At 41.4% G+C, this 25,595-nt stretch overlaps 1 protein-coding gene across 1 annotated transcript; it reads right to left on the bottom strand.

Annotated features, from left to right (window-relative positions):
* Window positions 1-908: 908 nt before the first annotated feature.
* CDR2 (cerebellar degeneration related protein 2) lies at window positions 909-24,854 on the bottom strand. Its single transcript, XM_001916036.6, has 5 exons — window positions 24,502-24,854; window positions 15,768-15,880; window positions 4,706-4,854; window positions 4,286-4,450; window positions 909-2,825 (listed from the first exon to the last, which is right to left on the bottom strand). Exons 1-5 carry the CDS (start codon window positions 24,578-24,580, stop codon window positions 1,961-1,963), a joined length of 1,371 nt encoding a protein of 456 aa, XP_001916071.2. The 5' UTR covers window positions 24,581-24,854; the 3' UTR covers window positions 909-1,960.
* Window positions 24,855-25,595: the final 741 nt, after the last annotated feature.

Raw genomic sequence — 25,595 nt, forward strand, 5'->3', positions numbered from 1 at the left:
TCTTTTTGCCTCCACTTCTAATAATTTATCTTCTAGACTCATAAGTGTCCAAAGATGTATTTAAGGCTATTCATCACAGATTTTTGTTTTGGTGGTAGCAAAAGACTAGAAGCAATCTACCCATCAGAGACTATTTAAATGAATCTCTCTTTCTGTGTTACATATATATATCTCTCTCTCCATAGACTGGAATACTATACAGCTATCACAAAGAATGTAGATAGTCAGATAAAGATATTATTTCACAGACAGATGGTTCAATAAAAACGGAAGATACAGTGCACAAGAGTGCTTACAGTATATTCTTATTTGTTTTAAAAAATGGGGCGATATAAGCATACTCGTGTACTAACACATGCACAGAATATTTTGGATGAATATACAAGAAACCGGTAACTAGCTGATTTGGGGGAAGAGAGGGCTGGGAGGTCAGGGAAGAAAAGATGACTAACTTTACAAACTCTTTGCACTGTTGGAAAAAATGTTTTACCCATTTTTTAAAACTTAAATAATCCAAAAGCAAAACTAATTTAGATTCAATGCTCATTTTAATGTTTAAATATTATAAAGTTTCTTTCCTATGATTGAATGATCAAATGTTTTAAGAATCAACTAGTCAAATGCCCTTAATTCAGATCCAAGTCTGACATTTCTCAAATCGTGAAAATTATATACAGTATATAAATTTGAAAATGTTTTTCAATCATATAGTAATTTTAATGAACGTCTGTCAACAAGAGAATTTGTGCCATTACACGATCCTAAGGAACTGTTTAAAGGAAATGGGGAAAAAAAATCACTACCACGTCTTCCTAGAGAAATTTGTTGGAAGAAAAAAAAGTGGGCAGTTGTTTTTAACAGTAAAATGGCTTAAGCTTAAAATAACAAGCAATAGACCCATTTGTTCATTTTCATAGTTTTATTTGGTTTTTAGAAAAATATATACAATTACTATAACCTGGGTTTTCTTAAATAGTTTTAAATTAAAAGTATGCAAGTGAGAGGGTGAGTACATTTCCACAGTCAGAACGTCAATACTGTTTAACAAAGTAGCAGATCGGAGTTTCTGCAGCAAGTCAAATCCATTTACAGGAATGAAGAAACTGAGCAAGAGCAGCTTGTGGCTGGCAGGTTAGCCAGCTCCGACAACACAGTAAGAGTAAGGGGTTTGATCTTGCCCTTTTAGTTTGAATTTAAGAAAGGAATGAAAGATTTACATATTTGCCTGTCCTAATCACTATAGCTTTGCATAAAAACATTTGAATGTGGGGGTGGACACTAACAAGCTAAGCTGGTCAAACCAGAGTCTGCCCTTTCCATTTGGTATTCAATTAGATTTAGAGGTTTTAGGATTACCTGTCAGTCACAGTTCAACTGGTAGCAGATGTAACAAAACTCAAAGGCTTGGAGCATTTGTTAATGCCATTTATTTTGGATTAGACTCCTGCTTTCTCCTGAACATTCTTACTGAATTCACAGTATCCAACAGTGTTTGCAAAAGATATTTCAGTTTGGTAGCCATCTGACTGCTATGTAGTTTTGAGAAGTTAAGCAAGGAGGCAGCAACAATTGCCTTGACTTTGTTTCAACTCTGCCCTTTCCCCCCAATATACTATACACCATACATATACTATATACTATAGTAACTCCAGGCAGACTTCTCCAGGAGCATAGATCTTCCCTCCATTGGTTCTGGGGCTTTTCAAGAAACTGCAGCCTAATCAGCGCGCCAGCCCGAGGCCAGTTTGTCATGGGATTTCCTGAGAAGCTTAAACAGAACTGGATTATAGAACTGACATCAGTAGCCACCTTCTTTCCTCGATGTACACATTTGCTAAATAAGCAAAGTAATGAGGCAAACATCATGAGCAACGTTAGGCTTTGGGTTTACAAACACTTGTCTGAGTGGAGAGAGATGTGATAGGAAACAGGCATTTTAGCAGAAGAGCTGGAGGTTCACTTAGGAATGGGAGGAGAGAGATCGGTACTTCGTTCTCTGTTCATCTATTTCCTGCTTAGTTTTCTTGATGCAACTAAAGATCTCCTTAAAAAGTGCTTTGTATTCTGGAGGTGTGGTGGTGGTGGGGGAGCCAATGGGCTCTGGGGTAAGAGAGGCCAGTTCCCAGCTTCTAGCACTGGGCTCAGGCTGGGCATTCACTCCAGCCGGGTCCTTGGCCAGGGCCCTGGATGTCTGCACGGCCTTGTGGGACAGGAAGTCCTCTTCCTGCTGGCATTTCTTCAGCAGCTCTTCATACTTCACCTTCAGGGCGCTGTACTGAGTGTCCACCTCATGCAGAAGGGAGATGCCCCTCTGCTTCACAGCCTTGGCCCTCCGGATGCAGGTCTCCTCGTGGCCCTTCACGATGTCACCTCCTGCCAAGCTGCTTAGCACTGTCTCACTGCTGCTACGCTTAAGAGGCTTTCTCTGTGCTTCTGGCACAGTTAGGAACATCTCCTCTAGCAGGCTCTGGCTGGGCTCTTTGAAAGGGACAAACAGAGAGTCTGGCACCAGCTTCTCAACCCCATTCACAAAAGGATGCTCCGACTGCAACATCTGCCGCATCTCTGCCACCTCAGCCTCCAATTCCAGCGCCCGAGCTCGGTAGGCATCCGTGGCCCCCAGCTGCTGTTCCAGTTCACTGTTTTCCTTTAGCACAAGCCCATATTCTTCCTCCATAGTCACCCGCTTCTGCCGCTCCAGGCTCAGCTGGGCCTGCAACATTGTCACTGTTTTTTTCAAATGCTCGTTTTCTTCTTCATCAGGGCTTTGCTGACTTTGCAAGGAAGTGATCTTCTCAGCAAACACATGATCATACACAAAGTGTCTAGAGGAAAAATGACGAAAGAATATATTACACAGGTCAATTGAGAATGGAAAACGGGGAGTGATGTTTTTTTCAACCCAGTATTTTTGGGGAGCTGTGATAGTGACCTATTTTTTGTCTATTCCACATTAGAGTGGTGGCTAAAATAAAATTGTGTGAGGCTGGAAAATAAACACATGTAAGAAAACATGACTAATTTTTTTTAAACATTAAAAGTACTATAAAACATCCATTCCCAAAGACCGGTAGTACGACCGATACCTCTCAAGGAAATCAGGATGGCCCAGTGCTTCTCAGCCTTGGCTGCAGATGAGAATTACCTGGGTAGTCTTCAAAAATATCGATGCCTGGGTCCCCCTCCCATAGATTCTGACCTAGTTGGTCTGTCACTTAGACTTGGGGTTTTTTAAATGCTCTCCATGTGATTCCTAATATGCAGCCGAGATTGAGAACCATTGCTGCACTGACTTTAAACCAGGAATGCACATCAGAATCACCTGGGCAGCTTTTTCCCCACACCTAAAGATTCTGCTTGAGGCCTCTGGGAGTCATTGGTATTGCAGTTTGAAAAACGCCACAAGTAATCTGATGAACTGTCAAGGCTGAGAACCACCAAACCTGAGTAATCCAGGTAACTTACAAGTGTATTTATTTACGTGATTGTTCATGTGCCTCTCCACGAGACTGAAAGCTTCAAGAGGGCAGAACTGTGTGTATTTCGCTTACCACTCCTCATTTCTGGCATAGCACCTGCCATGCAACAGGTGCTCAATAAACAGTTCTTCAATAAAAATTCAATCTCATAGCTCTAAATTGTAAAGGCATTTCTGTAGGCAGAAAAAACTGTTTGCCTGGATTTTTGTTTCACTGAAATTTCAGTTTTTTCTTCACTCTAATGTGAAATACAACCCCAAAATCTATAGTTTATCAGAAGTACTGCATCTTATTTTTAAGTAAGATTTAATGCATTAAAACCCTGAAATAAATGCTCCCAAGACTTTCAAAAATGAGTTTTCATAGAATTATGAATACCCAAGAACCCTGTAATTTTTATGTTTACATTAAGTGGTTTTGTTCAAACCACTGGCAGTTTAATAACCATGTGGTGTTTCTTAAAAGGGTACTGTTTTTTTTGAGGAAGATTAGCCCTGAGCTAACATCTGCTGCCAATCTTCCTCTTTTTGCTGAGGAAGACTGGCCCTGAGCTAACATCCATGCCCATCTTCCTCTACTTTATATGTGAGACGCCTGTCACAGCATGGCTTGCCAAATGGTGCCATGTCCGCACCTGGGATCTGAACCGGCAAACCCTGGGCCGCCGAAGCAGAACATGTGCACTTAACTGCTATGCCACTGGGCCAGCCCCTTAAAAGGATACTTTTAATCTCTTGGAATCCAGAGTGTGTCAACGACATGAGACGCTCCCCTGCTTGTAAATGCATGGAAAGGCAGGCTCTTACTGGCGGAGGTCATACAGCTCTTTCAGACACAAGAAGCTGGGTGCCGATTTCTCCTGGTCACATTTTCCCTGGTTCCTTCTCCCTTGGCCAGATGACTTCAACTCCTCCACCTGGCTCTGGAGGTGATCAATGTTGGTTTGGAGGCATTCGATCGTTTCAGTCAGACTGTGAGGAACAGAGAGAAGCCAATTGCTGCTTGTCATATTAAATTAAGGGCATAAGCAGTGAGGAGAGATTAGTTGCCAGACACACAAATGGTTTTTGTAATTGGAAAGGCCTTCCATTTAACCTCTATTCTCCATAAAGAATCAAATTAAACTTTACCCCATACTGACCCAACCCACGACAGCCATGTTCTTTTCTAGCTTATACCAAATGACTTTCCACTAGAGCTTCCTCAACGGAGTCCGGAAAATTTACCTCAGAATCTTTTGCTGTGAGGCCTTGCTGTCAGCAACTAGCTTTTGATTTGTTTCTTCCAGTTCCCTTGCTGTGACATCCAATTGCTCGTAAACCTTTGCATGCTGTTCATTCATCTGCCGTAGAAGCTCCACCTGCTTGGTCAGATACTGTAAGAGAAGACGACAGTGACCAGGCTGCACATTAAACAGATGCGATACCTGCAGTATTCCCACACCAGTTCTCTCATCGTCCAACACCAACTGAGTTCCTACAATTCGATTCAATTCTGACACTAACTACCTGGAATTGGTGACCCCACAGGTCATAATAGCTCAGTCCCACAAAACTGTCCCTACGTCAGATGCCAGTTGCAAGTCCCAGGGACCATCTGTACTACCAACCACTGGCTATAAATTTGGGGGTTCCCACGATCTTTCAGGTTCAATAATTCACTGGAACAACTCAAAGAACTCAGAAAAGTGCTTTACTTACATTTACTGCTTTATTCTAAAGCACACAACTCAGGAACAGCCAAAAGGAAGCAAGACATAGGGCCAGGTGTGGGGGTAGAGAGCGGTGTGGAGCTTCTATGCCCTTTCCAGACACACCATCCTCCGAGCACATCAATATATTTGTTCACCAACTTGGAAATTCCCTTAGCCTCGTTTCAGAGTTTCATTGAAGCTTCACTGCATAGGCACGATTGATTAAATCACTGGCTATTGGTGAGTGAACTCAACCTCCAGCCCAGAGGTTAGGAGATTGGGTTGATAGTTCTAACCCACTAATCAAGTGGTTGGTTCCCTCTGGAAACCTGTCCCCTCCTATCACTCAGGAGATTCCAAGGGTTTTAGGAGCTCTGAGCCAGGCTGGGGACAAAGATCAAATATATAATTTTTATTACACCACAATACCACAGGTTTTTTTTTTTTTTTTTTTTTTTTTTATGGAAATAACTTAGAATCCCAGTTAAACTACTTGTCTTAATAGGAAATGAGTCCAGACCATCCTTTATATGCTTAGTTCCCCTAATGCTTAGCAACATCCTGCGTATTATGAGTCTGGTCTACTCTTACAAATCACATAACACACATAAAATTAATACTCTACAGAAAAATCTAAAGTGAGATATGACACTCCCACAAGAGAAAAAGCATGGAATACATAATCCATGTTTAAGCAAAAATATCACGTTTTACAGAAATAAGAAAAGCTAAAGTGGAGGACTTTAAACAATTTTCATTTGGAAAAAAAAGCATTTTTTTCTCTGAGTGAGCCATTCTGGACAAGAAATATGGAAAATAAGACTGATTTAACCAGAAAGACATATTTTAGCTTAATATGATTCAAAGATTCCTATTATTTTTAATTCTGTGAGAATGTTATCATCATAATCCTCCTTATTCGTGAGAAATTTGCCAGATTATTTACTTTGGTACTGCTAAGACTGCTTTCTAAAGCCAAGAATACAGGGGAATTATCACAATCTTAAAGCCTCAGTGTTAAAGTTATCTTGCTTCCCTCCCCTACTCAACTCCACTCAAGATGCTGACACACAGTACATATTCCAAATGAAACACTCATATTTCTCTGGGGCACAACTAGAAAGAGGAAAAAAGGTAGGTCTGAAGCATTATTGATGATCAAATGGTAACAGACCAAAGACATGACTTTAAAAATGCTTTTTTGAGGCTTTTTATACAAACTTACAAGTATTTGCAAAGCTAACAGTCTTCTTTCAAAGAACAGGCTACGTAATTTTTAGTGGGCTCTTTAAACGGCAGTGTGGCAGAGTTGAAAAAAGCATGTATGGCCTTTTATCAAATCTAGTTACATAACTTGGTAGCAATGTGTTGAGAAACACTTAACTCTCATAACTCCAACTTTCTCATCTGAAACTCTTGGGGCCAAAAGTGTTTTGGAAAATTCTTTAAATTTTAGAAAGACAACATGGCACACAACACTTTATAATATCCCCGGTGGGGTCTGGGCAGCACTCTGTAATCAAGCATTTATATTTGTGAATCAAAAAGTATGAATAAAGATTATAAACAGCCTCACATGAGTTCAGGTCAGGATTTGCTGCCAAATGAATTTGTTGCAAACTTAAGAAAAAAATCTTGTTCTACAGAGCCTTTTGGGTCGGGAATTGAAAATAAGGCATTGAGGATCTCTTAGCACCCATCTTGTAGGATTGAAATATTATGTGAGATAAGTGACACACAGCATGACCCTGTAAAACCTGTGTTTATTCTTCACTCCCTCATCCCCCACAGCTTCTCCTAGGACCCTGCCCTTAATCCTGCCCTCTGGCTAGCCATGTCATAGTAGGTTCCTGTCACTGAGGAAAATGTGTTCAATGTCTTAGGAATATTGGAGTGGAAAGAAGGTTTAGAATATGGGAATATATATACAATAGTACAGAAATTCTGCAAGCTACTTTATGTCAAGTATAAAGTCTCAAGTATTCTTTGGGACTGATTCACAACCACCTTAAAAAAGGCTAATGTATAGACCAGACACTAATTATTAATTTACAACAGGATCTGTCCCTACCCAGCGATTGGAATAGTCACGTCCTCTGTAGGACACATCTGCCCCATAAATGCTAGGTGAGAGGCCAGCTCCCACGGGAGTCTTTTGGTGGGCACAGGATCAGAGAAAAGAGGAAGCCTGATGGGAGGGAGAGGCATAGTAGCTAAGAGCTTGGGCTCTGGGGTCAGAATTTGGTTTGAAGTCCTGTTTTGTCATTTCTAACTGGGTGACTCCGGCAAGTAACAATTTTTTCTAGGGTGAGATTGCCTCATCACCTTTCAAGGTTGCTGAGAGATTAACATATGTGAAAGGTTCAGCATGGCATGTGGCATATGGTAAAACTGCTCAACAAGAGACAGCTTTTGTCATCTTTATCTATGGTTATGGTTTTCAAACTTCACACGTGCTAAGATTTATCTGGGGGATTTATTAAAGTACAGGAACCTGGGCGCCTTTCCCCTAAAGTTCTGAGTCAGTAAGACTAGGGTAGAGCTAAGATTCTGCATTTTTAGAAAACACTCCAGGTGATATTAGTACAAGTGGTCCATGGATCACACTTACGAGAGAAATGTTGATCCTGGTCATGGAATATCCTGGAAATCTCCCCTCCCTTAACCCAATGTCTCTTTCTCTTGGGTCTAGAAGACATAAGTACTCACTTGGATCAACAATGATCCTTAAGCTTAATGTTCACCATTTCCCTTCTTAGGACTTCGTCGAGTTGCAGTTGTTCAATAAGATTAAGTTAGATTTTAACTGTATCACAGTAGCATTCTTTACCATGTTATACTTCAACAAATTCTTACACTCATACTTCCCTGAAATTACATACTAGTTACCTGAACTTTGAGTGCTGCTTCCTAAATTCTCAGTCCACTCAAATACTGACTCTACAGACGGCTAATCCTATCTACATTTTAAAAACTTTTTATTATGGATAATGTCAAACATAAATGCAGAAAAAAATGGTTTAATGAACCCCCATCTATCCATCATCCAGTTTTAACAATTATCAACATACAGTTAATCTTGTTTCATCTCTACTCTTCTACTCTCATCTCCAATCATTTTAAAGCAAATCCAAGACATGTTAATTCAAGTATACATATTTATATTTCTAAATGATAAGACTTTTCACTTTAACTACAATTCCAATCATACCTAAAAAAAAAAAAACAACCCAATAATTCCTTAATATCAGCTATTATGTTTCAGTGTTAATATTTTCCCAACTGTCTCTTTAAATGGTTTTTCCAGCTTTATCTGTTAGCCATTGATTCTTCCTTATTTCACACTCAGGAGGTGGGTAACTTTACATTAAAATTGTGGAGTTGCCTCAGCCTAAGGCAAGCTCCCTCTCCCTTTAGGTCCTTTCCCCTACTCTCCCCTCTCCCAGAGGACGCACTTCTCCTGGCTGGCTCTATCTAATCCAGCAGTGCTTAACCTGGGGTCCACGGACAGAATTGAAAGTCTGCAACATTGGATGGGGGAAAGTTGTAGCTCCATTTTCACTAACTTCTAATTGAAATTTAGCATTTCCTTCAATTATGAATGGAGGCAAAAAACCACCAGTAGTATGAGGGGTACCTAGCACTTCCTCACCAATAGAAATCACAGACATTTTCCTATGACATGATAATGGGTGCAGAAATGTTGATTTATTGGTTATACTCATCACTATTTGAAATTGCAGTTTTTAGATTGCCATTAGATCTTGATATTTAATGTATTAATAAAGAAACACATATTACTATATCACAAACTCATTTTTTGCAATATTTTCATAGGCATCTCAATATAACAGGTTCCCTTTGTAATTCTATGTATTTGACGTATTTTAAGAGGATCATCATAGACCTCACTAAATAGCCAAAGGGACTGACAGCACAAAAATGGTTAAGAACTCTGATTATCCTTTAGGCCTCCATTCAAACAGACCGTCTTCAGAAGCCTTTCTAGACCCCCTGTCTAAAGCAGCACCTCTCCCAAGGCACCCTATCAATTTCCCTTGAAACACTTAACACAATAATAAACAACCCAATTACTTACTTGTTAATGTTGTATTCTAACCCGCCCTGAAGAAGGGAAGCCCCTTATACATCTAGTCCATTTAGTACAATTCCTGACACACAGTCGGGACTAAAAAATGTAGGCTAAATGGCAATTTCTAGACCTCTATTCACAACAGCTATCATGTGCTATATCACAACTCAGCTGAAATGTTGAGAGACCTAATTGAAAGGTTTTGAGAAGGGCTTTGCTTAAAGCCCTCTTGGGAAAAGGCCCTATTAGCCACTACTTCTCTCCTCTCTTCCTCCATTTATAGATTATTTCTCTGCACCTATTCCAGCTATTCTGTGGGCCCCAAGCTGTTGCCCCTTTATAAAGATATGTTCAATTAGAGTTGCGGCCAACACAAAGGGAACGAGTCAATATGCAAATAAATACAAAGAGGCTATTAAAAAACTACAGTGAGTCTCCCTCGTTTGATATATAAAAACTGTGACAAAAACACAATGAAACCATTCAGGAGGAATTTGTGATATTTTGGTTTTAGAGGACTTGGCTTTAAGGACAATCTAAATGGCAGGGAGCTTGTTTTCACATGGTAGGAGTTTAATCTTATTAAAGCAAAACTAATCAGAAAAGCCCTTCACTTCTCCACAATCTGTGAGAGGTCACCTAACAAAGGAGTCTGATTAAACTGGTCAGCAACTTAAAAGAAAAATTATTAGATCTTTTAGCAAGTACTGATATAAGGCCTGAGAATCAGAACTCCATGTAGTCAGACACCGCTTTAAGGCTTCACGTCTAAAACTTCAAATTAGTATTTATCAATTTTTTTCTGAATCTAGAAGAAAATGAGTTAGCTTATTTTCTACCCTGCATTTAAAGGTACAGATATACTTCTAATGCTCTGGTGTTCTCAGTTCAGAATGTTTGATACACAGCCTCAAATGAATCTGACAGGACTGCCACCAACCTGAAATTCAAGTGCCAAAAAGAACTCGAGTACAAAACTATCTGCCATATTAAACAGGGGGAAAGAGGACATTTAAGCAAAACAGCGAGGGGAGGAGAAGACGGGGGTAGCAAAAATAAAGGGAAAAATGTCAACTTATAGGCGAGAGTATCAAAGTTTAAGTTCCGTGGGTTATCTCACACGTGTCTTGGAATTTGCACAGAATGTCACCTCAGCTGTGAGTACAAGGTTCAGGTTATACACAAAAGCTATAAACAGGCCACCTTTACAACTGAGGCAAACCTTTGAAAAAGAAAGGTCAGTAGGATTAGACTAACATGTGGCAATTGTAGAACCCTGACCTGGAATGCAGGAAAAGACAGACACAACCCAAACTAAAAACACATAAGGAATGGAATGGAAATTTGGCTTTTATGCAGTGTTGAGATTATCTTTATATTAAGAATTATAGCCCAAATCCTCTTAATTTAGGATCAAAATGACCTTCCCCAATACTGAAGAAATATTTCCTATTACCTTTGAAAAATCTCTGTCCTCTGATTACTATATTTCCCCTGTAAGAAATTTAGTGGGAAAAAGAAATAAAAGCATGAATATGAAAAAAAAAACCATCTATAATCTCACTATTAAAAGCTTGGCTTGTTTTTAAGATTTGTTTTCCAGTAATTGAAAAGGATTTATTTTTTTAAGAATTAAGATTCTTTCATTACTAAAATTCTTAAAAGATGGATAAACTGTGCAACAAATTATACTGGCCAAAATATATGCATTTACATAATCGCATCCCCTCAGAACAACCCTGTACCAAGGTAGTGCAAGCATTCTTATCACCATCACAGAGCGGAGCAAACAGGATCTGAGAGGTAATTCACACGCCTAAGTCTCTAGCTATTTGCTGTAGAATTGAAGGCTTAAACCTGAGTCTTCTAACACTGAGGCCAGAGCTCCTTTCACTTCCTTTAAAAATCTCCAGAGGTGGAAACCCACAGTTTAGTAATATTGGAAGCACTTTGTAAACTGTTTATTTGTCCTCTGTTAAGATACTGATTTCAACATTTATCGATTACCTACTCTGTGTGAAAGACCATCAATAAACACAGCAACAGCTTCAACACTGCAACGGGAAGTCGGGGTGAGGGGGAAGAATAAAACAAATCAAGAAATATGCATAATATACAGTAGAATATTGGTAAATGTAGTAAAGGAAGCACAAAATGCTTTAAAATTTCCAAGGAAGACATGAGTTCTTGAAAGAAGGGACACCTTGAAGGCCAGCTGACTTTGAGTGGTAGGGACAACTTCTGTGGGGATAATGCAGGTTTCCACGCAGAGAAGCAAAAAAAACACCAGGCTGTGGGCTGCTTACACGATTGTAGGAAACTTTAAGAGAATCCGATTGTGTCTGATAGTGTCAGATCTCATTACTCTCCAAAGCTTCTCTCCTCCCCCTCATCCCAGACAGAAAAACTTGCTCTGAAATCTTGAAAAATTAGATGCTCAGATTAATACTGAATAAAAGTCACACAGGCTGTAAGCATCTCTGAAGCCCATCACTACTTTCAATAGTTTATTTAATCTTTTTTTACATTAAAAATGATGCTTAACAAAATACTGATCAATTTTTGTGAGGATTGTTTGAAACCTACTAACAGTCTTTGAAAGCATGCTTGTAGTTCTACTTACAAAATACCTTTTGACAGTTTCCAAGTTGTCTATTTCCATAATGAGTCACGGTTTGGGGATTATAATTGTCCTAGTATTTTCACCAGTTCTGCACTATTCTTCATCCACTCTGAGTAGTTTGTTCCAAGACTATTTTTCTGGACTGTCTCATTTAAAATTTCTCTGGGTTGGTGGGATAAGAGACTTTTGGTTTTCAAATATGTATTTTTATAAATTAAAAAAATGACCATGTATTACTTTTCTCATTAGGAGAACTCCCAATAAACATTCTGAAAAGTTGGTTTAAAACTTGTACAAGTGATTGCATTCATGTAAAGTTCAAAAACAGGCTAAACTAATCTAGGTGTTAGAATGCTGGTTAGTCGGGTGACTGGAAGAGCTGATAACGTTCTCATTTCTTATCTGGGTGTTGGTTGCATGGGTATGTTTACTTTATGAAAATTCATTGAACTATATACTTAGGATTCATGCTTTTTTCTGTATGTACATTATATTTCAATAAAAAGTTTACTTAAAAGAAAAAAATTGACATAAGGTTTGAATTAAGGAAAGAGCCCTTATAAAGTTTAGGGGCTCCTGAAGGTTGCATTGATAAGAGGTACATAATGCAAGGATCATCTTTTAGCAGGGAATTAAGCTCTTTGGCTGCCTGGTTACTTTTACAAGAGCATCAGGCCTTCTTTGTTTTAGACTATTAGTGAGAGACCGCGGAAGTCTATGTTGTGATCGGTAAGCGTGCCCAGAAACAGATCTGAACCAAGCAGGCAGTAAGGCTGTTACGCGGTAGTCTTCTGGCAGGTAAATAAGCTTAGCCAGCATGTCCATTTCATCTCCCCATTTCATCCCACCCCTACTGACTTTCATGAAGCAATTTATAAAAAGAAATAAAGAAGAAAGGCAACTGTTATGGCAGAGAAGACATCTAAGACAGTGTTATTCTGAGCCAAAAAACAGCTTTAGATAAAGAGTAAAATGTTGAATGCTACAATGCTTGGATCTATGAACCAGTGGACCACATGCACTATTATAGAGACAAGAGATTCAAGAAAATATTTTGGCAAGTACTCCAGTCTAAATTTATTTGAAATACTTATACACACATTTAATTTTATATTTATTTAATCATTAAGGTCTGAACTGGATACTTCATTTCCATTATGTTTTACAACATCTTATGGAAGACACTAGATGGTGGAGTGTTCTTTGCAGATTTGGAGAATTTCAAAGATCTTTGGAGTTTTTCAGAATGTCAATGATCTGTCTTAACTGTTTAATCATCCTCAATACCACAGAAAACAAAGGTAGAAAGACAAGTAACTTAGATCATAAAGCAATTGTGTTTATAACCTCCTACATTAACAAATAGGCATCATTCTCTTAATTGTACAAATTTGGACTTTTTTTCATCTATACTTGGGAGATATGCTAAAATAAGTATCAATTATAGCATTGTTATAGTGATTTATAGCTGCTTTCATAGGAAACATCAATACAATGTGTTAAGACTATGTTTCTACCCAAATACAAATAAATATGGATGACAGTCTTCATGGATATACCCCAAGACCACTCTACGAAATCTTCCAATGAGTTGAGAAACAAAATCTATGAAACAAAGCAGGAATGAGTTCCTTGACCACAAATGACATTTGGCTAGTTTAATAATTTAAAAATGCCTGGTTCTTCTACATTTTTAGGTTTCCGGCAAACTCTACAAGTAATTACAGTAGTCCCCCCTTATCCTCAGGAGATACGTCTTTTTTCCCTATACAATCATGTGTCACTTAATAACAGGGATATGTCCTGAAAAATGCATGGTTAGACAATTCTGTCATTGTGCGAACATCATAGAGAACCTAGATGGTTCTCTACACACCTAGGCTATATGGTACTAATCTTATGGGACCACCAACATATATGTGGTCTGTTGTTGACTGAAATGTCGTTATGCAGCACACAGCTGTACATACATGATAAAGTTTAATTTATAAATTAGGCAAAGTAGGAGATTAACAACAATAACAATAAAATAGAGCAATTACAACAATATACTATAATAAAAGTTACCATAGATCTTAGCAACCTCAGCATATGATATTTTTTTCTTTCCTTATTAAGTTGAGAGCTTTCACCTTTTCACTTAGAGAAAGCACTTCACAGCTTCTCTTTGGCATATCTGAATTGCCACCATCGCTACTCTTATGCTTTGGGGCCGTTATTAAGTAAAATAAGGTTACTTGAACACAAGCACTGCCATACTGCGACAGTCATCTGATAATAGAGATGGCTACTAAGTGACTGACAGGTGGGTAGTATATACAGTGTGGCTATGCTGGACAAAGGGATGATTCACGTCCTAGGTGGGACAGAGTTGGACAGTGTGCGATTTCATCACACTACTCAGAATGGCATGCAGTTTAAAACTTATGAATTGCTTTTTTCTAGAATATCCCATTTAATATTTTCAGACTGCAGTTGACCGCAGGTAACTGAAACTGTAGAAAGCAAAACTGTGGATAAGGGGACTACTGTAAACTCAATTTCTGGTATGGCATGTTCTATGCTCTTTTGCTCTAGAATGTGCTAAAAATGGTAGCTGGTGACCTCAATATCATTACAAGATATGCCGTCCCAGAACTATAAAAGGATATTTCAGTCGTATCATTGGCTATATTCCTAAACTGCGACAAAGGGGAAGATCTATGGTGTGTTCTTCAATCATGGCTACATGTAAAGTTAAGAATACTGAAATTATAAATTTGCCTTGGTTTTGACGATATATTTATGTTCAAAAATTGAAATCTGTATAATTTTGATTGCTTTGAAGTCAAGGACTACGTAATTCTACTTCTTTGAATTTCTAGCACCAGGTTTAGTATGTAATCAGAGCTCAATAAGTTCTGATCATGATGAATTGCTTCACTTTTCTAAGGTCTTTTACATTTTTCTACACATAGACACAAGAGTCCTGATTGTAGTGTACCAATTTGAGGGGAAAGAATTGTAGTTTAAGTGTAAAGCTTTTTTTTTGGAGGTGGGGGTATGGAGAAAACATTCTAATGGGACAATTGTCTGGTTAATAGCCATAATTACCATCTTTATAGCCACGTGGCCTACATATAACTGGGCTACTTAAATGGGATCATTTACAAGATAGCACCTTCCATTTTAAAGCCCTATTCCAGCATCTTTCATTTTAGTTTGTTAGCCAAGGGAAAAAGTAGTGTTTTAATTTTAAAACTACTAAAAATGTAAATAAATCAAGATCAGTGCAGAGAGAAAGAAACATCTATGATTAATTGTTTGAATGACACAAGGAATTTGAAAACATTATGAAATTCAATAATGTGATTTTTAAATTTTTTATCTAAACCCCAGTTTAGGATGGTGTTTGGTGTGGGGGAGATGCAACCAGGGAGAGGGTAGACAGGGACATTCAACAGTGTAGGTAGTTTTCCTTTTTAAGCTGGGTGGTGGGTACGCAGGTGTTTATACTGTATTATTCTTTTATACCTCTTTGCATATCTTAAATATTGCATAATTCACTTTTTTAAAAGAAAAAAGTGAAAAACTGAGCGTAATATTCACAGCTTTATTTTGCTTCACATACTGGCAAATACTGGACCATTTACTTCTAGTAACTTCACCAAGGGCGAAGGGAGAAGTCTTTTTCATCACTCAGCCTTCCATGCTGGGAAAGACTGAAGAAGGTAGAAATCAACCTCTCCACCCTCTCCAATGGTTCCTATTCTCAAAAAAGTTTGTGTTAGAAATTAAATGTTGCTTTCAATTGCAAGTGCCATTTTATCAAAAGATGATTGGTACAACAGCAGCAACACGCAACACCTCCAAGTGTCACTCTCCTGCCGAGGACATTACCTCAATTTCCTGTAACTGCTCCTGATTGGTTGTGTACATCTGCTGAAGAGAATCTTCCAGCTCTGTGTTCCGATCCAGCAATGTCTTCCCAAGCTCAGCAGCAAGTTGGAGATCTAGCAAAACAAGTGAATCTTACAATAATGCAAACAATCTCACTTCAACACTTTATATAATTCAGTCTTTAAAAGAGGAATGAACCAAGACCCAAGCCAACATATAAAGCTTAAGTCAGATCCCAACGGAGGGTGGAATGGCATGGACGGAAACCTGAGTTCTACTTAAAATTCAGTTCAACTGAGGTCCTCTACAGGTAACATCCTCTCTGACCTGTCCTAACATGTCAGACTTGAAGAATACTGATCTTCTTTATGCAGGTGTATTAATTAGTTCAGGAATGATTATTTAGCATTGTAACTTCTAAGATCATAATTATTTGCTAATGGACTGGACTTATTCAGATCCTGATTATCTACTTTTTTGGATGGACCCCAGAGCCAAGATACAGACAAATCTTTCAATAGTCTCTAAAGTTCCATGAAATCCAGCCACTGTGAATGCAGCTATCAAAGCAAAGTTTGTTGTTACAGATCCTGGTGCCTCCCGAGGGTGCTAAAAATTATTCAGTCAAGAAAAGGAAAAATACATCAGTAATAATGATGTGGATTAAGGCTGCCCCAGCCAGAGAAGCCCAAGGTGACCTGGCCTACATGCCAAACTATATGACCCAGTGGACTTTTTTTATGGTGTGAATTAGGGCTGCCCCAGGGAGAGAAGCCCAGGGCATCCTCACCTAGATACCGATCTATATGGCCAGATTCGTATCTAAAGTTATATGACCGCACAATAACCAGACCCCATCTGCACTGAAATCATTTAATGACTTTTTACATCATCTTTTCTTTTCTCCAGTAAAAATAAGTCACGTACCCATGCCTTATAAAATTAGCCCTAACCCTCAACTCGGGGCAGCAGCAGGAGCTCTGACTGCCTGTGGGTCTTGTCCCCACACACCAGCTCTGCCTGCCCATGGGTCCTGTCCCCATGCCAGCGGGGGCAGCAGCAGGAGCTCTGACTGCCTGTGGGTCTTGTCCCCACACACCAGCTCTGCCTGCCCATGGGTCCTGTCCCCATGCCAGCGGGGGCAGCAGCAGGAGCTCTGACTGCCTGTGGGTCTTGTCCCCACACACCAGCTCTGCCTGCCCATGGGTCCTGTCCCCATGCCAGCGGGGGCAGCAGCTGGAGCTCTGACCGCCCGTGGGTCCTGTCCTCACGCACCAGCTCTGCCTGCCCATGGGTCCTGTCCCCATGCCAGCGGGGGCAGCAGCAGCTGCTCTGCCTATCCATGGACCCTGTCCCCATGCCAGTGGGGGCAGCAGAAGCGGCGGCAGCAGAAGCTCTTACTGCCCATGGGTCCTGTCCCCATGCTATTCCACACTATTCTCTAAATAAAAGAGCACTACTGCCAGATCTTGAGAGTCTAAGAAATCTTTCTTTTGACTCCTCGGCTCACCGACCCCGCATCAATAAGAACGTTGCCCCAGGTCTCATTTTTCCTTCTTCTCTTCAAGTCCTTCTCCAAGATGAGCAAATCAGACAAGCAAAGCAGCAATACAGTTTCTGAGGCAATTATGTGTCATAGTGTAAGCTTTCATTTAGCAAAGAGCCTTATTTCCATTTTAAACCTCTTTTTTCAACTCTTTCTTCTCACGCATATGTGCACATAAGATCGGATTTGTTTGTATTATACACAATCCCAGAAATAAAAATTTGATGACACAGAAAAGGACACTGGTTCTAACATAGGTAACTGAAATACTTATCTGTACAGTAAACTTCATGGAGAGGTTCTTCAACATAGTGGGAAATGCACTGAACTGGTAGGAAGGTCTGAGATCCAGTTCTGACTACCATTTACCAGGTTAATACTTTCAATATGGTGACTTTGGGGCTGGCCCCGTGGCCGAGTGGTTGGGTTCTTGCACTCTGATGCAGTGGCCCAGGGTTTCGCTGGTTCGGATCCTGGGCGCGGACATGGCACTGCTCATCGGGCCATGCTGAGGCAGCGTCCCACATGCCACAACTAGAGGGACCCACAGCTAGAGTACGCAACTGTGTGCTGGGGGGGCTTGGGGAGAAGAAGGAAAAATAAAAAAAATAATAAAATCTTAAAAAAAAAATATGGTGACTTTAAAGGCCCCTACACTATTACAGACAAGAATTCTATTCTTGTCTAGAGGTGACTGGCCTGTCAATAGATGATTGTGAAAAGTAAACGAAATAATACACAAAAACTTTACAAACTAAGCTGCAATACACGGGAAAAGTATTGTTAGTATTCACTGATTCACAAATGAATGTTTTTATTGCTGGGCACTATGTTAAGCTTTGGCCACAGAATGGTGAATAAAATGAATGACGTTCCTGCTTTCCTGACACTCCCAGGTTAATGGGAGAAGCCAGACAGCAAACAAATAAACTTGCAAACCGTGAAACACTATTCACTCACACACACATGCATACATTCAATAATAGCAGACACCAATCTAAGCACCAGGGATCTAAGAATGAACTCAACTAACACATTCCCTGCTCTCATGGAGCTTATATTCTACTGGGAGAAACAGCATGATAAAACACATAATAGATAGTTCTAAGAGTCAAAGAGAAAAAATAAAGCAAGGAAGGGGGACAGGAAGAGTGTGGATATGGGAGGTGGAAATTTAAGAACATATGACAAGGGTGACATGAGAATCAAGATGTGAAGGAACTGAATAAGTGACCCATGTAGATCTATCTAGGGCACGAGCATTCCAGGCAGAGGCAAAACAAGTGCAAAGACCAGGAGGAACATGACTAGAGCTAAAGGAGGCCACTGAGGCTGGAGCAAAGTAAGAGTGTGTGAGGGATGCGGGGAGTGGGGTGGAGTACGACAAGCAGGGTTCCAAGGTTGGCCAGCTTGTGTAGGGCCTAACAAAGGAGATGAAGATTTTGGCTTTTACTCTGAGTGAAATGGAACCCAATGAAGACTTCTGACAGGATCATTCTGGCTGCTGTGGAAACAGATTGAAAGGGACAAAGCTAGAAGCAGGGTGACAGGATACTGCAATGGTCTGGGTAAGAGATGATGGTGGCCTGGACTAGAGTGGCAGAGATGGAGAGAAGGGGTAGGATTCTGGATATGCTTTGAAAGTTAGAGCTAAAAGGATTTGTTAACCAACTGGATGTGGAGTGTAAAAAAAAAGACAAAAAACCCCTGGATTTGGTGATAATGAAGAAAGGATCTACTTTAGGAAGAGAGGTCACAAGGCCAGTCTCTCTGAGGAGACATTTTAGCTAAACCTTGAAGGATGAGGATCTTGCCATGTAAAAGCCAGGCAGAGGCCCTGAGACAGGAAATAATTTGGCATACTCCACACCCCAACAAAAAGCCAGCGTGACAGAAGCATGGGGGGGGGGGGGTGGGGAGTGCTTTGAGATAAAGTTGGAGAAGTAGGCAGGGACCAGATCACATAAGATTTTATAGGCCATGGTAAGGAAAGTTTGAATTTTATTCTAAATATGATGGAAAGTCATTTCACTTAATGTTATAAAAAATATTTATTATGAAAACAAATTTCTTTATTACGTATGATTTTTAAACTTAATTTTTAGAGGTTGACAAGCAAGATTTAATGTTCATTCACTACTACCGATATTAAAACTTAACCTAGGATAAGTGGTAACAGAAAAGCAACAACTTTTGTTACATCCTAATGTCCATTCGAGTGCATAATTAGCATTCTCCTTGCTTAGTTCTCCCTCATTAGGAAAAAACAAAGCAGCAAAATCTAGCATACACCACAGCAGCTCACTTTAAAACATTTTATACCCCATTTTAAACAAACAGTGTAATGTTGATGGATGAGTGTTACAATATATTCTCATGATGTAAATATTAACAATGTCTACTAAAGTACTTAAGACTTCAGATAATAAGCCAACAGGTTCTAACTCTTACTCTCACTATATTCACTACTTTATCATCCACATCTTCCCAGTTTTAAGTCTAATGACAGGGATATACACTTCTTTGTTTAAGGGAGAGAGTACAAATTTCCCTAGGCGAGGTACTTAAGTTTTTCACTTGTTTTCACAGATGGTAATGAGAAACGAGAGTTGAGCTTTCTGGGTTTGTACTGCCTGCTCTGCCAGTGAAAACACATACAACCCCAGGCAAGTTAATATCTTGCTTTCACTAAGTGAAAAAAGAATTATGTATGGCTGAAGATGTTCCAGATATAATTATTTCGTACACGCAGGGTATGTAATGTGTATACACAGCCCCACACAGAAGCCAAGCCACCACACTGTATTAAAGACAAAGCATATATACATTACCTAGACATGACTTAAGCCTCTCCTGGCCTGTTGTAAACTGGTGAGTAATTCCTCTTTGGGAAGGACCAGAGATTCACCAAAGATATTCTCAACTAGCAATCAAAACCTGAGCTGAAACCTTTTCCAGAATGAAGACTAACTTCAAACCATCATCAACTACTTTCATTCAGTTGTGAAACTACCTATGTCACTTAATACTCAGCCAGGAGCAGCTTTTCTGCTGCTGCAGAAAGAGATGCCAAGTATAGCACTCCTCTAGTAAAAAGTAAACAGAAAAGAATTTGAGACTCGTCCTTATCTCCCGAAGTCTCAGTCTCCTAAATATTTCATAGGATGTTTAGGATAGAATTCTGGTAAGACAGGTCTCAACTACAAGAAAGTGCCTGTGAAGTCACACGGTATAAAAGGATATTACTTCATCTGGTAAAGGGTCTTTTTTTGGTCTTTAAAAAAAGTTTGTTTCCTGTTGTGTAGCGTCTGCCTTCCATAACCAAAAGGAGCCAAAAGCTGGCAGTAAGCCCAAAAAAGTTTTCTAAATAATTAGCAGGGGGGAATGGGAGAGTATTCAATGTCCCTTACTATTATACTTTTAATTAAGGCACAGAAGAAAAGGAAACAATATCGTTTTGAAGCCTTATGTACCCGTTCTATTTTCCAATAAGGATTTTCATTAAGACATTGTCTCTTCTAAATCCTGTTGAACTGGCCTAAGCTGCTACTAAAAATACCACAGATTTACTGTAGGCTTGAGAATTGCAACCTATCAATACTTCCACAAGTTTAATATTCTATCACTAATCAGTCTTTGCAAGTGGTAATAATCTATTTTAACAGCGTAAACAGTTAGCTTTAAACAGACACTCCACTCAGCCCTATGCTGAAAATTAGCTCTAGTAGTTGGAGAGATTTTTTTAAAAGAATCTTTTTTCCAGAATTCTGAAACCTTTAAATCCCACTGCTATTAGTTTTTCTTATTTTACTGCAGTTTTTCCAAAAAAACATGAGGAGAACATATTCCCAGGTTAGCTGTAGTCGGCAGCAGTAATTCAGTAAGACTAAGGCTGAAAGCTTTTCCTATTACAAAAGTCAAATGCGTCATTCGGTGATGCTTCTGTGTACCTCCTGTTGCCAACGTTACTATAATTGGGAAAGCAAAAAGCCTGAACATAAACACCAAGAAAAATGACAATGTCAGTTTTAACGACCCTCTAAGCAGTGATGCAGCAAATTAGTTGCACACAAGGAAAATGTACTCATCTTGAAAAGAAGCAGAAATCCTAGGATTCCTCTAAACTAAGATTTCATTTGCTGATCTACAGTGGAGAAACCTGAATCCTTATTCTAAGCTTGCACAGCTCTCTAAACAACAATTATAATAGCAGCTCGTCTAAAAGAAAACCCAGTCTCTGAAGTCTTTCCACCTTGTTCTCAGGGGCACATTTCAAAGCGAGCACCATTATTACCTGCACAGAAGGCTCCTGCTGTCCCAGAAAAGATCTTACTCAGAGATCACTGTCAGCATTCTTACTGTGCCAACTCAGCCCTCTGACAAAAGACAGTCTCTTCATCAAAGTGTTTTGTGAAAGCAATGGGTTCTCTCCTTCTGCCTGCACACAGCTTTACACGTTTCTAACAAGGTATGAATGGTAGACCAGAGCTTCTGAGGGTAGAATTTTTCAGCAATTTTAAAAAAAGAATGTGCCAGCAAGCTTTGATACAAAGATTCAATCTACTTAAATAATACTTCTATTGCAAAAGGAAAAGATTTGTACTTCTGTGACTTTGAGAACAGATCTGAAAAAGTTGTTTTAGCAGCTCTCTCAAACAGGGCTTGCTCAGTAAATTAATAGTGAGAATGTAAAAAATGAGCAGATGGATATCTGCACTTGATAAAATCCCACTACATTTGCTTATCAATCTGTTTCACAGGACAATTCTGACACTTTACTCAGTAGAAAATATCTACTGAGGGCCTACCACATATGCCAGGTGCTGTAGTGGGCACATACCAGGAGGCAGCATCTCCAGGCTTCTCTAGTCAACAGATGCCCAGACTGTCAACTCCATGAGGAGGACCCTGACTATCCTAGCTTGTGGATAGGCACTTGTGGCCCCAGTGCCTACATGAAGACCTGGCATAGAGCAGATAATAAATTTTTGAGAAATTAACAAAAATTTAAATCCATTAGAAGTTTAGGAGTTCTTTAATATATATTTTAACAAAATTGGGACAAAGATATCCTTTTATTCACACTGCAGCCTTCATTCTACAGGCCATATTCGTAAGTTATGATTGTTAGAATTTCACATCTCTTCTTACCCCACGCACTTGGTTATGACAGACAGGGTTATGTCAAAGTCCATCGTGATAATGGATGTAAAAGTCCTTTGAAAAGCATACAACAAATTCCAAATGCAAATTAACATTAAGGAGGTTGAGACCTGTGCTCTTTAAGGTTTCATTAAACTTGAACACCTAATGACTTCGTTTTGATCAGAGATTAATGAGTTCCACATGAAACCCCACCACCTTGCATTTGCTTCTCAGTAGATTGAAGTATTACAAATGGTTGTTTCTAACAATCTCCCACAGGGGGAAAGTGTAGTGTGGACAAAGGCACCTGATGGAAGAGAGCCATGAAACCAGTAAGCCTGTGTGAGTGCCTCGGTTCAGTTCAACAAATACTAAAATTGGGCTTCTATTATGTGTCAAGTATTTCGCTGGATTCAAAACAAGGAGCCTGTAGGGATCTAGGCTTCTTAAACGCAGGAAAGAAAAATATTTAGCTTTGCTTCTGCAAACTGTTTAATTTATTATAGGGAAATGTTGCAACTGCACAGTGGTTGCTCCATTAACCCTGGAGAAAGCATCAAACTAGGCCATCAATCCTTACAGGGAATTCTGAAAACGGGTTTGTTAAAAAGTAAGACAAATCTTTCTTGCGGACTTAGAGAACACGATGGCAAATTCTGTGCCACAGCCACGAAACAGCTTAGACTATAAAAGCGTAACGGTGAATAACTTTGATGTCGGTTACCGTCCACAGCATACTGATTTAAAAAATCATCTTCCCCCAAAAGAGGTACTTGTTTTATTTTCCTTTTCTGAGTATGAGTCATTTAAGCCTACATTCTTTTTCCGCCCCCAAGTTCAATGGTTAGCCTGAACAAACATCATGGTCATTTAATATTCAACTAAATGAGATGCTAATTTTCAGTGCAAGTTTGGAGGTGGAAAAATTGATTGACACAGAATCGCAGAAACAGAAGATGCCTGAAGAAATTCCTGAGGAGTATTCAGCGTTCAGGATGGTGCTTAAGGAAGTTGGCGCTGGAGTCTGAAGTGGAATCCTAGCTCCCTGATAACAGTATCTACTTCTACCTCCCGAGTTGTTGGGAGGATTAAGTGAGCACCTGTTGTAAGGGCCAGTCGGTGTCTGGCACATAAAAAGTGTTCCCCGGACTGCAAGTCCCTGCTATTAATACGCAAAAAAAAAAAAAAAAAAAAAAAAGAGGCCTGCTCTAAGGTTTTTCTCTAGAGACAGCGTCAACAAGAAATCCAAGGCAGGCCAAGAGCCAAACGCTTGTTTTTAACTCAAAAGCTCCAGCGCGAACTGAAGGAGTGGTCGGGGTAGAAGGGCCCCGGAGTCATTTTATTCGGCATCTGAACTATGCCTAAGCAATTCTCTAACACTCAACGGAAGAACCTGTAAACCGGGTGGTAAAAGAACAGATAGCGTTTGGGCACTCCTCATTCTGAGGGTGTGACTCCAAAAATACCGGCTCCCACACTTAACTCGAGCGAAGTCACTTAGCCGTTTTAGCCCCCGCTTTCCCCGTCTGGAAAATGGGGATGCTAAAAGTCACTCTCTCACCAACAGAGCCGTTGTGCGGACGGCATGTGTGCAAACGGCTAGGCACAAGCCACATGGCCCCGCTACACCTGCCCCCTGCAACCGCTCCCGCCCGGCCCGGGCTGCGATGACTCCCAGCGGCGGAGAGGCCGCAGCCCGAGCCGGCTCGGGGTCCCCCCTGCCTCCGAGGAACGCTCTAAGGATTAGATCAGCGACGCCGGGGAAAGCGCTTCAAACAGTGCCTGGTGCATAGTTAGCGCTCGGCGCGCAGTGGTGCTGATGAGGATCACCGAGCACAAGCCCGCCCCGGCCCCGCACAGATGCTTCTCCCCGGCGCGATGGGCAGGCACAGCCCATCCCAACGCCAGGTGAGCGCCAGCCTCTCCCCGCACCTGGCACCTGGCAGCCTCCAGCAAAAGCAACTTTTTAACAGTTTCGCGCCCAGGAGGAGCCTCCTCCGCCAGGCCGCCCGCGCGTCGTCTGCGGGGCGACTGCGCCCTCACCTTGCTGGAGGTCCTGGTGGTCGTACCACGGCTCGTCCTCCTTCATCTCAAACTCCTCGACCAGGTTTTCCGCCAGCATCTCGGCCGGCTCTTCCGGGGACAGCGGTCCCCGCCGCCGCCGCCGCCGTCCCGCCTCAGCCGCTGCCCCGGGCGCTCCGCCTGCCCCTCCGCCCTCAGCCAGAGCCGCCCTCGGGTGGGACGCGCCGCCGCCCAGGCTCCGTCCCGCCGCCTTGACCAGAGCCACCCGCCGCGGACCCGCTTCCCGACTCGCCTCGCGCCGCCCACCCGCCCCAATGGCGCGAGCGCCCCGGCTGGCGCCCGGAGCCGGCTCCTCACGTCGCAGCCGGGCCCAACGTGGCACTTTGGCAGGACCCTCCCCGGCCGGGGCTGCGATTCAAACCCCCGGCGGCGCCTCGACCAATGGAGAGCGGGCTGCCGGCCGAGCGGCAGCGATGTCGTCCAATCGCGTCTCAATGCAGGCCGCGGGTTCGCCCGGTCTCGGGGACAAGCAGCCAATGGCGGATCCGGAAGAAACAAAGGAGGCGGGGAACGGCGAAGGGGTGCGGCCGAAGGCCCCGCCCTCTCCTGCGTTGGGTCGTTTCTGGGGGTGCGCTGCGAACGCTGGGTCTTGGAGGTGGTGGCCTCCGCGGCGCTTGTGGTGGGTGTCGGGCGGCCGGCCAGTGGACAGGTTGCGCGAGCGTGAGGGGCGGGAGCCCGGCCTCGGAGCAGTGGGATGTTGTCGTGGGGCGTCCTTCGTGCGGGCGCGGGGCGCGAAGGGTGCCGGGAGCGCGAGGTCCGCTGCCCCGCCGGCCCCTTCGGGTCTTCTGACTCCCACATTTGATCTCGTTGACGCCGGGAAATCAGTGGTGGGTGAGGAGTTTAGGGCTGTTAGCAGTTTTCTCCTTGACATCTGAGCCCTCACCTCCAATCCTCTGGGAGTTGTACTCGTTCACCCTAAAAACGGCGGGCCCCAGACGTACCTGAGAATCTGGGGACGGGGAGGGATGCAGTTGAACCTATCTCCTTAGAAAAGAAAAATTGCAAGCATTTCTGCGTGCAATTTCTAAAAGGTTCATAGACCGCAGGTTAAGAAT

The sequence above is a fragment of the Equus caballus genome, chromosome 13, assembly GCF_041296265.1.
Source record: "Equus caballus isolate H_3958 breed thoroughbred chromosome 13, TB-T2T, whole genome shotgun sequence".
Taxonomy (NCBI): Eukaryota; Metazoa; Chordata; class Mammalia; order Perissodactyla; family Equidae; genus Equus; species Equus caballus.

Excerpts from the sequence above, each read along its gene's own strand:
- CDR2 (XM_001916036.6), bottom strand. The coding sequence starts at position 24,580 with ATGCTGGCGGAAAACCTGGTCGAGGAGTTTGAGATGAAGGAGGACGAG. Across the intron at positions 4,855-15,767 it reads AGCAGTTACAGGAAATTGAG|TATCTGACCAAGCAGGTGGA; the intron begins GTAATGTCCTCG and ends CTTCTCTTACAG. Across the intron at positions 2,826-4,285 it reads GAGCTGTATGACCTCCGCCA|ACACTTTGTGTATGATCATG; the intron begins GTAAGAGCCTGC and ends TTTTTCCTCTAG.